General features: G+C 32.6%; 1 protein-coding gene across 1 annotated transcript; it reads left to right on the top strand.

The window, feature by feature from the left end:
* The first annotated feature begins 250 nt into the window (after nt 1-250).
* Nucleotides 251-14,496, top strand: LOC134716689 (voltage-gated hydrogen channel 1-like). The gene is made up of 10 exons (XM_063579695.1): nt 251-347; nt 5,728-5,852; nt 8,385-8,485; nt 9,074-9,127; nt 10,283-10,366; nt 10,749-10,832; nt 11,094-11,177; nt 11,560-11,643; nt 12,019-12,157; nt 13,822-14,496. Exons 1-10 carry the CDS (start codon nt 316-318, stop codon nt 13,947-13,949), a joined length of 915 nt encoding a protein of 304 aa, XP_063435765.1. The 5' UTR covers nt 251-315; the 3' UTR covers nt 13,950-14,496.
* Nucleotides 14,497-15,787: the final 1,291 nt, after the last annotated feature.

Raw genomic sequence — 15,787 nt, forward strand, 5'->3', positions numbered from 1 at the left:
CGGATCTAGACTACAAATCAAACGAGAAAAATGGATGCATCTAAATATACAATTTAAAATAAAGAAAGCGGGTCCATTTAAAGGAAAACAGATATATACCGATACATGAAAGCAAGATCCTTTGAAATAATGTAGATAGATAACTTTGGGGTTTAAAGATAAATTTTATGCACAAAAACTATACCTCAAAATACCCAATCTAAGTTATGTTTAAATTTGGCCTGAAATAAATCACCCTTATCACTGTTAAGTTATACCTATGCATGATGTAGTCATAAATATTTCTTCCCCATAACAAAGACAAATGTTGTGAATATGGAATACAACGAAGACGTTTCTCATAAAAGGTAAGAATGATACATTTTCAACTGGTAAATTGCAGTTTTAAAAACAGTTCTTTTCGTTTAATAAGCTTTCAAATATATAACACATATGAATAAAACGAGATGTTGGGTATAATCAAAAGAGGTAGCAACCCAAACAAAACAAACATCTGAAAGTCATGGATAAGTCAGTATATGTATTCTTTAAAAACAATGGACAGGTGTTAAATGAATGTCATCTATAAAGCTCTCAATCGCCAAAGTCTAGCAAAGGATGGGACTTAAAAAACTGTATTACAAAAGATCTGCCCCCAACAAACAATTGCCCCTATAAAAAAAAACCACCATTATTACTAATATTGACATGACATGCGCCTACTCAGACTGTTCTACAAGAGTTTACTCGGCAAAAGCTTTACAGTACTGGTATGTACAATGCACAGAACAAACTGTACAAAATGTGAAACAAAAAAGAAAAGTAAAATTTTAATCTTGCTTCAAACAATAACTGTCCAAATTTGAGAGATTGAACAACAATTGCCATTATGATACAAACAAATAATAACATTTTTAGATATGATTTTTTTAAAATACTAGTATTGGCTCTCATAAATTACCTCAGTATGTACACTAAAGCGACTTATCCTGTTTGACCGACCTAAACTAAATCTAATACTAACAATGAACACTACCCTTTCCTAGATCTTGATATCTATATCTTTAACGGGAAGCTTAATACTGAAATTAAAGATAAAACATATTATTTTGCATATCCTATTATTAATTGTCCATTTGGTTCATCATTCATTTTTAGATGCTGACTTTACGTTCCGTTGGTACCATATAATTATTGTATTTGTATATCTCAACTTGTTCAATTCATTCGTGTATGTAAAAACGTATTTGATTTTAAAGAAGAATCTCTTGATTATTGATATATAATACACCAGGGCTTTCGATATCACAAACTTGTCAAAACATTTACTAAATGTTATCATCGTTACAACGACATCTCGTAAATATAAATCAACATGCAGACATCTTAAACCTTTAGGTATTTCACAATCCATCTTTTATGGTAATATTCTATGCAAGGCACAAACGGGTCATCGTTAACCTCAAAAACTAACAAAACCTTTAAACAGACTCTTTCAAGAGACAAAGTTACGACTCTGTTGTCAGGTCATTAAATATGGCATTTTTTGAATTAACATTGAGTAACTCATAGGGTCTTTGCATCGTAATAGATAGTTACTAAAGGTACCAGGCTTATGATTTGATACGCCAGACGCGCGTTTCGTCTACATTATAAGACCCGTCAGTGACGCACAGGTCAAAATAGTAAGAAAGCCTAACAAGCGCATTGAGGACACATAATTCAAAACAGTTGTGCCAAATACGACTAAGGCAATCTATAACTTAAAATAAACACATCTATTCTAAAACCAGTTGTTACAGAAATACAGGCTATGTTATTCTCGTATGTTTTTTTTTTTTATAATGGTACAAGTGTGGACACAGATGAGTGTGGATAGTATGTTTGGATGTTTGACAGTGTCTTATGACAAAAGGGAGTTCTATGTTTTCCTAACTGGTGTTATTAAATGTGTTGCACGACGACAACCAACCTGAGCATTAGGAGTATTGTTTATTTAATATTTAGTTTTTTTTATTTTCAAGACAGGCATGGAATAGACACTAATTGCATTAGTAACCAAATGATTATGATAGAATATGTTCCACATCTTTGATTTTGGATACAATTTGTAGCTAGGAGAGCAACACATAACAGGTTCATTTTTTCATGTGTTTTTTTTCTAAATGGGAGATGATATATAGATTTGATAACATGATATAAGGAGCCTGTAATTCAGTGGTTGTCGTTTGTGTGTTACATAATCGCTTTTCATTTATTTTTTGTACATAAATAAGGCCGTTAGTTTTCTTGTTTGAATTGTTTTACATTGTCATTTCGGGGCCTTTTATAGCTGACAATGGGGTATTGGCTTTGATCATTGTTGATGCATGGCCATATGGTAAACTGTAGTTGTTAATTTTCTGTGTCATTTTGGTCTCTTGTGGAGAATTGTCTCATTGGAAATCATACCAAATCTTTTTTATATGTATTTGCTTACTATTTGTATGGTTCTATTTATATTATTTAGTGTTGGATCATCAGTATCATTAGTAAAAAAAAATGTTCAAATGTTTCAGATTAGAATACATTTATTGGTTTTTAGTAATGACAATGTCTGACATGATGCTTGGGGCTAGATGATCTAGGAAGTAAACCTTTGTGCTGTATCAATTCTTTGATAATATCTCCTCCAAATCTGGTCGAAGCAAAGACAAATTTTGACCAACATATGACAATGATTTCACCAAAAGAACCTTAGTAAGCATGCATGCTTCAAAGACTCATAACTGCTCCAAAAGTAATCTGATAGAATTTCAAGCATGTGAAGTGGATATTACCAACAGCTACTTTATTAGTCTTAATATGTCTAAATATCTAAAAAGAAATAGTATTCAAAAGTTTATGAAAAATTATTCTCTTTTCATTTTTTGTTTGTTATATGGATACAAATATAAGTGATACATGTACCAATACAGTATTTGTTGTGGTATGAAAGTGTAGTAATTAACATTTACTGTAACAATGTTAATTCACACAAATTAAGAAATAAACAAATGAATGAAAAATGTTGAACATGTACAATGAAATATAGTTTTAGAAATCGATTAGGCCAGATACATGTAGGCCTTATAATTATTTTTTTAAACATAACTGAAGGACCATATACACTCAGGACTGAGTCATTAGTAGGCAGTACAGATGTATTAAAACAACCTACAATGTAGCATCATATTCATTCTCATTAAAATAAGTTCTCATCACTTGCTCCTCGATTTTTTATATCTCACACGGCGACATATAAAAAATCGAGGAGCAAGTGATGAGAACTTATTTTAATAAGATTGCATCATATTGCTAGTAGCGGGAGTAGCATTGTCAGGATTTTTTTTTTTTTTTTTTTTATTTGGTCAATGGACATATAATGTTTGATTCAAATAGAAATAGAATGCTTTTATCTCCCTATTACTTACATTGTACATAGAGGTGATACTTCTTTCACAAATCCTTGTACATGAGAGTTGTCTGTCAAATCTTTATTTCACAAAGAATGAATTGCATAACAATGAACCGAGCTCAAAGCAAAGCACTTTAATAATACACTTAGACAAAGAGCTAAATCCAGTGATATACTTTGTACTACAGATCCTTCATGAAAATCCATCGACCAAAACCATATCTCAATAACATGCCATACTACATGGTTAGACCAGAAGTCCTGAAAAAGACATGATTTTTTTTTTATCGTATAATAAGTACATATGCACAGGTTAAAACTTTCTTGTGGTATAATTATTCAGTATACAGCAACTATCAATTTGCTTCATGCACAAACTGATATAGGTTGAGTGCCCCTCTGTTGGAAATAAGAACACACCTCCACCTAATTTTAGTCAACTGATGAACAAACATGCAAAACTATAAAATGTTATCTAAGACTTGTCAGTATCTATGTACCTAAATTGCCTCTGAATCAGTAATATGTACACATAATTATATACATGCAAGACTAAAATTTTTGAAGGAATCTAATAAAGTTCAGTTTTGAACCCTTTAGACCTTAATGATGTAGACCAATTTAAAAAAAAATATATCAATATTCTAAATACACGGTTCGATTCAGCATTTCATTAAGGAACTTCAATAGTTCATTTTTTTATGAAATCAAACAAAGTTTAATTTTGAACCCTTTTGTCCTCTATTTCCTAAACTGTTGCCTTTACATCATTGAGGCCATCTATTTTTATTGCGGGGTTTCACATATTTAAATCGAAATTATAGAAAAAATGGAATTTTGTTAGCAGAATCAAAACAGAAAACGATGAACACTTGATTACTTTCAGCAATATATAAATTGGATCGAGGGTCTGTGTACTCACATTAATTGTATTTAACTCTCCTTATTCCTGTGAAGAGTGTGCTTTACATCGAGGCTTGCTATGCTTTACATCGACGCCACAGTACTTCAACCAATCAGGGAATGTTTATTTTGGGCATTCGACCTATTTTAACTCAGATTTTGGCACATTTTAATCGAAACTATAGAAAAATGGAATAGAAAATGATGAATACTTTTAGCTAAAGATGAATCGGATGGGGTTCTGTGTTTAATTTTTCACACTGATTGTACAACTCTCCTTACTGATGCCATATTTTGGAATTTCCGTGACCTAAATGGTTCGCGAAAATTAATATTTTTATATATAGTATTACTAAATCTAGCATAATCATGCCGATGATGTATTTAATTTAGAGCTGTCAAGATGTCAAAGATACACTTTTGAATAGATTATGCACGTACCATTGGTAATATGGATATTCAATATCTTGTTCATTCGTATTTATTCAAAATGTATACATGAGGAAGTTGTCATAACAGTAAGTCAATTGAAGAAAAATTTATACTGGAGAATTTACTTTTTTTTTTACACCAGTTGTAATGGCACATTCACTCTATTGACATGCGCGGCAAAGTTTTGAAGCATACGATTTCCTGCCAAGATTATGTATATGATTATCAAAAGTATCGTGAAAATAATAAGGACTTCGTCTTTCAATCACATCTAACAACTAGTTGTTGTGAGCTTAATAGCCGAATCGTTGATTTGCTCCCGAATGTATCATTAGTGATGAAAGGGTAGATCTTTTTGTTCATACCACTGAAACACTGAAAGATATTGAACAATATGAAGACGACAACCGATGGATGGCGATGTATATAAACCTTTTCTGGATTTTTGTTCCCTTTTCGGAATTTTTCATTAAAAAGGTAAATAAGGAAACACAAATTAGAATGGACATGTGTATGTTTACTTGTTTTTGCTTTAATGTCTTTTTAATCGAGATTAGCTATTTCTATTGATATTTCATAGTGTGTATTTTTATGCTGTAATGTTACATTACTGTCTCTTGTTAGGGCGAAGGTTTGCGCATATTTTAACGGCACGGCATTTGTATGCACTTGTCCCAAGTCAGCAGCCTGTTGTTCAGTGGTTGTCGTTTGTTGGTATGGTTCATACGTGCTTCTCGTTTCTTTTATGCTATAAAGATTAGACCGTTGTTTTTCCTGTTTGAGTTTTAAACACTGGTCATTTCGTGGGCCCTTTATAGCTTGCTGTTCTGTGAGTCAAGGCTCAATTTTGAAGGCCTTACTTTGACCAATAATTTATAACTTATTTATACATTGTGACTTGGATGGAGAGTTGTCTCATTGGCACTCATGCCACATCTTATTTATATGTAGAAAGTCTGGTTTTTTTCTATTTCCAGCTGGAAAGACAAGATTGGCTCGATTCTTCACAACAAATTGTTCCATGCTTTTGTTGTTGTTTTGATAGTATTAGATGCTCTCATAATACTGATGTTGTTACTTGTTGATTTGAATGTTATACCAGGTAAGTAAAATAAAATATCAATGAAATACGATGGGAAGCTATTACATTTGTGTCGACAAGACGATTGTAACCCACAATACAAATTTAGAAAATAGACATATTTCATCATATGTCATCCCATATGTAATAAACCCGATGACTTATTAACACCAACTCACATTCCCTATTCAATACAAGAACATCATTCGGTTTATCGCCGACGGTCCTTCGATCTACACAGAGTTACATAGGAGAAAAGTCCGTTAATCTTGATTTATTAAAGAAACCATTTGAAGATCGGTTGAAATTCGCATCAGACTGAGTATTAACATGTGTACAATTTGTTTGATACATGCGACAAAATGATAAAGGTTTGTGAATGTCAAAATGGAATTTTATGCAACTGTCATACATTACAAGTGAGAGGTTAAGCAAGCCATAACACCAGATTTAATCTGTCAGCGTATATTTGTTCTGCCAAACAGACGTTCCACTACAAACTTTGTTATAAACAATGTCATAATAACTGTTCCTGTTGGAACAAATATTCTTTTCTATTTTTTTCCCGTTAGGAACATATACTGTAATATTTAGTCCAGTGGAAATAATATTGCAGAATACGTGACAAATCTAACATTTTCTACATATTTATGAAATGACTGTAGATACCAACTCATAAATACAACAGTTGTTTTCCATTCGTTTAATGTGTTTGTGCTATTGATTGTGCCATTTATTAACTAACCCCTTCCCATTAGGGCATTTTAAACCTTTACTTATCGAAAAGACATTATCGAAGTTTAAATGAATATTGCATTTGCATCAATGGTCATACACATGTCATGTTGGGCTCAAATGAAAGATAATTAGTAAAAATATTTCAGAAAATGAAGTTTGAAGATAATTCCGGTCATTTTTTGGTCACGTGGTTTATTTCCAAAAGTCACGTGACTTGGCGAAAAAGTGAAAAAAAAATACGAAATCCTTGGGCAAAAAGTCATGCAGAGACATATTAATTGGTGGGCTAATATTATAGGGTCAGGTTTGGTGGAAACACAATGCCTCGAGTCTGTTGAAGCCATAAAAGTAATCATAGTGGAATAAATAGATGCATACTGTGCTATAGGCCTAGAAATATAGATGTCTGTAACATTCAAAATAACTGATTTTAGACCCCATTTTTGTCCGATTTCAAACTTGGACCCTTGTTATTGGTCTAATTCGTGTTCAATCAATCAGCAACTTAAACTTTGTTTTTACAAGTGAAAATTCATTGAATTACCAATGCCAGCTTGATCTGGGACACCCATGACCGAGCCCGATGGAGCCAAGGGTGTAAAAGGGGGGAGGCAATTTGGCACAAACATTCTTTGAAAAAATTTCGTAGGTTTTCTTTTTGAAATTGTAAGTAAAGCAAAGTTAAGATACATTTAAAATAGGAAATTATTTTTCCAACTCCGGCAGTGAGATTTGACCCCTCAATCTTAGAGCCTTTGGATAGATCATCATACCCCTGCGCCACCGGCATTGTATTAAATTTATTGAAATTTAAGTACTTAAGTCTACTACTACGGAAGAAATAAAAAAAAAATGATATAAAGATTCTCACCCAGTTTGTTTTCATTTTGGAATTATGCGTTCAGATGATAATTTTTTGTTGTCAAATGCATGATTTTTACGCAAATCTAGGAGGAATCCACTCTTTAAAATGTCATTTTTTCATTGAAATATACATGTTCCTTTATTCAAACAAAAGTGTTTTCAACTTTATCATACCGCAACACTCACGAAACAATGTTTTGTTACATCTATTTCAACTTTGCCAAAAAAAAAATAGAATATTTAAGTGGTTTTTGTCTCTTTTCTCATAATATCTCTAAAAAATGACTTCGGATTTTTAGCGCATTTCAAGTTTGTGAATGCGCTTCTACTCTAAAAATTACATTTGCAACTAGTGTACAAATTAGAACTATTAGTTTAATACTATTCTTCAAAAACTCACTGCACAGTTATTGAGAAAAGTCATAAATCCTCTTAAAAGAGCAGTTTTCTTTGCCCTTCTTTTTGAGAATATTCCTCAAAATTCGAAGAAAATAAATGTTTTTTTACAGAAGAATTACACATCAATAAGAGGCGACTTGTTTATTAACTAATAATGATAGAGGTTTGCTGCACATTAAATCGCATTGCTGGTTATCTGAGGATAAATTTGAGCCCTTAACCACATCTGTACGTCAGCAAATGGCGATGGAACAAGTCTAAATGCCCCAAAAACATCTGAAATTAGCTTCACCGGTAAGCTGTACCGGTGTGAATGGGAAGGGGTTAAGGAACTTTGCGTTTTAAAGTTTCATTGGAATTCGATATTTTTTTGTTATTTTACTTTTAAAAAATTCTTAAAATTTACATTAAAAAAACCGTCGCCTTGATATTCCACACGTTATTATAGGTTTAGATTTTTTTCTTTCAGAGTCTTACTTGAAAGTGGTCGATATAAAAAATTTCAAATGCTTGAAAAATATCATGCTTATTATCTATTGTTATTTTATATAGTATCAGGAGAAACCGAAGAAGCCAAAGACAAAAACCATAAAAACGTGGAAAATGGACTTCATTACTTTGGGTTTTCCTTGATCTGTCTCTTCGCAATTGAGGTAATTAATATTTCATTTTGTGAACCCTTAAATAAAACCAGTCACTATTTGAATATACCATTTATATTGTGGATGTCCCAAATCAAGAAAGTGATTTGCTAAATGGCCACTACCCGTTTATTTCTGTAAATGCTGATTTGTATTTTCCATGGTTCTTCTTTTTTTTTTTGCATCAAGCGTTAAATCTAGATCACTTGACCACTATTTCCAGCCGTTTTGGTATATTTTTTTTCTTCTATTTACCGTCTTTGTAATAACATGAGCAACACGACGGGTGCCACATGTGGAGTAGGATTTGCTTACCCTTACAGAAATTACCCCCAGTCTTTTGTAGGGTTCGTGTTACTGTTGTACCCCTATTTGTGACATTTTTACCTATTGCGTCTGTTTTTTTTGTTCACGCATCATTTTCAATATAATGGAATTTGATGCGATTGTCGTACAAATGAGAAGTTTAGCGCTATTAAACCAGACCCAATCCACCATTTTCTACATTGAGCTTTTGATTTTGCCATTGGATTAGGGACTCTCCGTTTTGAATTTTCCTCGTAGTACAGTATTTTTGTGATTTTTTTTTCTAACTTTCAGATTGCTTTAAGAATTATTGTTGATGGAGCGGAATTTTTTAAAGATAAACTCAGCGTAAGTTGAAAGTACTATAATAGGCAAAAACAATATCTAGTCTAAAACTTATGCTTCAAAAAAACAAAAACTAAATTCTGCAAAAACAGAAGCGCTCTAAATATTATCATTTGGTCCTAACATGGCATTTTTTGAAACAGTTCAAACGAGCTAGAACAACAACCAGATTTATGAAAAACAAATATATCAAATAATAACCAACGACAATGACAACCATTGAATTACAAGCTCCTGACTTGGAACAGTCATATGCAGAATGTAGCGGACAACGACAACCACCGAACTACAGGCACATGACTTGGACAGGTACGTGCACAATGTGACTGGGCTTTACATGTTTGTGAGCACCCTTGCCAACATGGACAGTGGTGTAGCATCACACCGCGCGCGCCGTCTGTCCGAACTATAAAAAACAACATGAAATTTGTTGACTGATCAAATATGCACGAAGCACAACAAAACAACTAACTTGAAGACTAAAGAAACAATTCATAGATCTAAGAGTATTCGGAAGTTACTGAACTAAAACTGTTTTATTATGTATATAGTAATGATAAGTTCACATCAACAACAATTGGATTGTTTTCTTCTTGCAACTTTGTTTGTTTTCTTTGTTAATGTTAGCCTTTTCCCCGAAAAAATAACTCTACCTTATTTTAGGCAACTTTGTTATTTGTGTTTTGTGTTTTATAATATTCTTTTTTCTCTATTGGATCATTGTCCTAATGTTGCACCAATCAGTAACACCGTTAAAAATGTAAAATCATGTAAAAATTCAGTATTGTCAGTTCTATTTAGGTATTTGATGCCGTGATAGTGTTACTGTCATATATATTAGGTATGGCTTTAACGTTTGCACAAATCAGTAACAACGTTAGAGATGTAATAATTCAGTATTGTCATTTATAATTTAGGGTTTGATGCCGTGATTGCATTACTGTCATTTATATTAGATCTGGCCCTAACGTTTCAACTTTGCACCAATCAGAACACCGTTAGAGACGTAATAATTCAGTATTGTCATTTATAATTTAGGGTTTGATGCCGTGATTGCATTACTGTCATTTATATTAGATCTGGCTCTAACGTTTCAACTTTGCACCAATCAGAACTCCGTTAGAGATGTTATAATTCAGTATTGTCATTTCTATTTAGGTTTTTGATGCCGTTATAGTATTACTGTCATTTATATTAGATCTGGCTCTAACGTTTGCACCAGTCAGTAGAGCAGTTAGAGATGTAATAATTCAGTATTGTCATTTCTATTTAGGTTTTTGATGCCGTTATAGTATTACTGTCATTTATATTAGATCTGGCTCTAACGTTTGCACCAGTCAGTAGAGCAGTTAGAGATGTAATAATTCAGTATTGTCATTTCTATTTAGGTTTTTGATGCCGTTATAGTTTTACTGTCATTTATATTAGATCTGGCTCTAACGTTTGCACCAGTCAGTAGAGCAGTTAGAGATGTTATAATTCAGTATTGTCATTTCTATTTAGGTTTTTGATGCCGTTATAGTATTCCTGTCATTTATATTAGATCTGGCTCTAACGTTTCAACTTTGCACCAATCAGAACATCGTTAGAGATGTTATAATTCAGTATTGTCATTTGTTTTTAGGTTTTTGATGCCGTTATAGTATTACTGTCATTTATATTAGATCTGGCTCTAACGTTTGCACCAGTCAGTAGAGCTGTTACAGATGTAATAATTCAGTATTGTCATTTCTATTTAGGTTTTTGATGCCGTTATAGTATTACTGTCATTTATATTAGATCTGGCTCTAACGTTTGCACCAGTCAGTAGAGCAGTTAGAGATGTAATAATTCAGTATTGTCATTTCTATTTAGGTTTTTGATGCCGTTATAGTATTACTGTCATTTATATTAGATCTGGCTCTAACGTTTGCACCAGTCAGTAGAGCAGTTAGAGATGTAATAATTCAGTATTGTCATTTCTATTTAGGTTTTTGATGCCGTTATAGTATTACTGTCATTTATATTAGATCTGGCTCTAACGTTTGCACCAGTCAGTAGAGCAGTTAGAGATGTAATAATTCAGTATTGTCATTTCTATTTAGGTTTTTGATGCCGTTATAGTATTACTGTCATTTATATTAGATCTGGCTCTAACGTTTGCACCAGTCAGTAGAGCAGTTAGAGATGTTATAATTCAGTATTGTCATTTCTATTTAGGTTTTTGATGCCGTTATAGTATTCCTGTCATTTATATTAGATCTGGCTCTAACGTTTCAACTTTGCACCAATCAGAACACCGTTAGAGATGTTATAATTCAGTATTGTCATTTGTATTTAGGTTTTTGATGCCGTTATAGTATTACTGTCATTTATATTAGATCTGGCTCTAACGTTTGCACCAGTCAGTAGAGCTGTTAGAGATGTAATAATTCAGTATTGTCATTTCTATTTAGGTTTTTGATGCCGTTATAGTATTACTGTCATTTATATTAGATCTGGCTCTAACGTTTGCACCAGTCAGTAGAGCAGTTAGAGATGTAATAATTCAGTATTGTCATTTCTATTTAGGTTTTTGATGCCGTTATAGTATTACTGTCATTTATATTAGATCTGGCTCTAATGTTTGCACCAGTCAGTAGAGCAGTTAGAGATGTAATAATTCAGTATTGTCATTTCTATTTAGGTTTTTGATGCCGTTATAGTATTACTGTCATTTATATTAGATCTGGCTCTAACGTTTGCACCAGTCAGTAGAGCAGTTAGAGATGTAATAATTCAGTATTGTCATTTCTATTTAGGTTTTTGATGCCGTTATAGTATTACTGTCATTTATATTAGATCTGGCTCTAACGTTTGCACCAGTCAGAACACCGTTAGAGATGTTATAATTCAGTATTGTCATTTCTATTTAGGTTTTTGATGCCGTTATAGTATTACTGTCATTTATATTAGATCTGGCTCTAACGTTTGCACCAGTCAGTAGAGCAGTTAGAGATGTGGTAATCCTTATGATCCTTCTGCGACTATGGAGATTTTTTAAATTGATATGTGGTAAATATGCTCGCTCAATGAACAAATACATACATGTATGTGATGAACAGATCTCTTAAAAAACCACTTAAATGTGTGGTAATTAAGCTCTGTTAAAAAGATATGTGTGGTAAATTTGAACGGATTAAATATTTGGTAAATATATTCTCTTAACATGCAAATCAAGGGTAAATATGCTCTGTTAACAAAATATGTGGTAAAAATGCTCTTCTGACATCAGACTCGGACTTCTCTTGAACTGAATTTTAATGTGCGTATTGTTATGCGTTTACTTTTCTACATTGGTTAGAGGTATAGGGGGAGGGTTGAGATCTCACAAACATGTTTAACCCAGCAGAATTTTGGCGCCTGTCCCAAGTCAGGAGCCTCTGGCCTTTGTTAGTCTTGTATTATTTTAATTTTAGTTTCTTGTGTACAATTTGGAAATTAGTATGGCGTTCATTATCACTGGACTAGTATATATCTGTTTAGGGGCCAGCTGAAGGACGCCTCCGGGTGCGGGAATTTCTCGCTACATTGAAGACCTGTTGGTGACCTTCTGTTGTTGTTTTTTATTTGGTCGGGTTGTTGTCTCTTTGACACATTCCCCATTTCCATTCTCAATTTTATCTGTTAAAAAACAAATATGTGGAAAAGATATTCTGTTAACAAAATATGTGGTAAAATGCTCTCTTAACAAACACATCTGTGATAAATATGCTCTCTTGACAAATAAAAATATGTGGCAAATATCCTCTATTAACAAACGAATATATTTTTTTTCTTTTTGTATTAAGAATGACATAAAGAGTTGCTTTTGAGCTTTGGGTCTTTTGATTTTGTTTTCCTGAAGACAATATTTGATAGAGCTAACTACAATATTTGTTTATATTGAACATTTTTTTGTTTATAAGATTTTGTTTAACAACTGTAAAAGAGAGACGAAAGATACCAGAGGGACATTCAAACGCATTCGCCAATAATAACCTGACAACGCCATGGCTTAAAAAGAAAAAGGACAACAGACAATAAATACACGGAGTACAACATAGAGCAACAAGAACCCAACCAAACATTGAGGGAATGATATCGGGTGCCCTGGATAAGTAAGCGATAACACACATCGTGTTGCTCATGTTTGTACGTATACAAATCCGGTAATACGTATGATTCGATAGGTCACATTCGGGAAAAGGGGAAGGTTTGAAGTTACGACATTAGGGACATATCAGATATCAACGGATATTCCAAAATGGTCTACCAACTCGTGATGGGCGTCCGTAAAGCTTACGAAGGGATGATTTTAACTTCTCCATTTGGAACTTTTGGTTTAATAGCTTCCTTGTGAGCAGCAACACTCTATATCAAGAAAATAATATCAGGAAATACAAGTTTTGGAATGTCGTACCAACTTGAGATGATTACTGGTACTCAGTATGCAGGCGCTGATGGAATGTTGCTATATAGAAATTGAAAGTTTACAATTGAGAAGCTGAAACCATCTCGTTTTGTCGTAAAATATGATGACATGTAAATGTGAATGTCTAATGCACGACAACATATCAACTGATTGAGATAAATCACAAAACTCATTACTTGTTTAAAAATAGATTGTATATTTTCTTTTTTAGATGTACTTTATTTTGATATGTGTCAATTAAACCTCTGTTTTTTGTTTGTTTCAGCCGTGAATATATGTGTACGGAAGGACATGAAAGAAGAATTAGAGAAAGAAAGAACAGCGAGAATGAAAGCAGAGGTGGAACGGGACCATTATAAAGAAGTTTTACAAAAGATACAAAATGATTCATAAAGCTTCGCTCAGTTCATTATTTTAATATTATATAATAATATTCATTTATCCTATTTTATGTGATTGAAGAATGCACTCCAATGAGGATTATATAATTTATATAAGATTATGTCATTGAGATCTATCAGTTATCATCGACTTGAAAAGCGGACTTCACAACTAGTCACTGTGGCCTTGAATCTAGCTGTCTTGAAAGAACTGCCAGTAAATGAAGTAAAAAATATATACATCACAATAACGTCACAAAACATCGACAACTGAACTAGATAGACATCAAAAGTTAAGTTGGCGGGAGGCTCAAAAACTGAAAATAACACGAATTCTATACTAATCTAGTAAAACAGTTTGGGAAAAGACAACCGTGAGCCTTCGGTATATTAAAATATATTAAGCGTCTTCTGGTATAGAAAAGTAACTCCTACCACATCCGACACCACAAATATGTATATTTCACTCATGCATATACAGTAAATTTGCCCTGATAGAATTGACATTAGATTAGATATATAATGCATTATTTTCCTGTTTATTTTTCAAATTGTCATAAGATTAAGGTGGTACCTAACACTACAGGGAGATAACTCTGTAAAATCAGAAGAACGTTTGAATGACGTTGTGTTCTTAAGGGAACATAAAGCTTCTCAATGATCAAAATAAGTGTTTGTCAAACTGCTATGTAACCAGTGTAATTTTTCTGATTAAAAAGTTGGTTCAATTTTTTTGATTTTTTTGATATTTTTGTCAAAGGGTCAAAGTAAATACTTTGTCAAAATTTAAAGAAAATTAAACGAGCCAAATTAATTTTAGTTCAGGTGTTAGGTACCACCTTAAACTGTTTATATTGAAATATCATTCTATCTTATCTTTTTTATAACGTGCAAATCTTAAACCATTAGTCGAAAGAAATGCAGTTAAAAATAAAAAGCCTTACGACAAAAAAAGTGAAGATTGAGCAAAGAAGAGTTTGTGTTTTTTTTTACATCAGCGTTAGTCTCACGAGACAATAACGGTGAATACAGATAAAGTAAAAGAAAGGAATTTAAAAAAAAATCATTTCCTTGTAAACAAAAAATTGGACAAAAAGATCAGAGAGAAGAAAGTTACCACCAAAAACAATAACATTTTAAACAAACAAACACATCAACAAAAATTAAAAAAAACCAGTTATTTGGTTAGCGTATACCATCACTTAAAAATTAATCTTATCTGTAACCTTTGAAACAAATCTACATGAGTGTAAATGTAAACAGTTTTGTATTATCTTGAAAATCATCAAGGAAAATCTTATAAAGTCAAAAGGACTATGAAGAACCACCTACATTCCTTCTAGGAGGTTTTGTTTTAAATAATAGTTTCTGGAGTTATTGCCCTAAATTGACGGGTTGTCTTTACATAGTTTTTTTATACTTTTGCCGAACTAAATCAACAATCTACAATTTTCGAAACTGCCAATACGATATATACCAACAACATACTCCTTATATCAAACATTTTATGTTTCAGAGTGATTTCATCTGCCCATATAAATAGTTTCCTGTGAATTCGATCTGTCACCATGCCTATTAATCTTTGCAAGTGTATGAAATAACTGCCCAATGTGTATGGTAATTGAAACTCATCCCATGTCTCCCATGGCAACTGAGATGGGTGTGTATTTACTTACACCAATGAAAAATATACATGCTTTCGGCGCAATCACCCTTATAAATGAAAATGAGTGCAGCCCCAACTTACAAAGCTATTTTTGACAACAGGACTTAATACAAATGAATCAAAGTTGTTTTTATAGAGTGACGTCATATGAAATTCTTCCAATAGCTTTATCCTTAACCAGAGTT

This window comes from Mytilus trossulus, chromosome 4 (assembly GCF_036588685.1).
Source record: "Mytilus trossulus isolate FHL-02 chromosome 4, PNRI_Mtr1.1.1.hap1, whole genome shotgun sequence".
Lineage (NCBI taxonomy): Eukaryota > Metazoa > Mollusca > Bivalvia > Mytilida > Mytilidae > Mytilus > Mytilus trossulus.

What these genes read in the sequence shown, in the direction of transcription:
- LOC134716689 (XM_063579695.1), top strand. Translation starts at nt 316, where the DNA reads ATGGAATACAACGAAGACGTTTCTCATAAAAG. An exon ending in GAAGACGTTTCTCATAAAAG is followed by an intron (nt 348 to 5,727) that starts GTAAGAATGATA and finishes TTCTATTTCCAG; the next exon opens with CTGGAAAGACAAGATTGGCT. An exon ending in TGATTTGAATGTTATACCAG is followed by an intron (nt 5,853 to 8,384) that starts GTAAGTAAAATA and finishes TATTTTATATAG; the next exon opens with TATCAGGAGAAACCGAAGAA.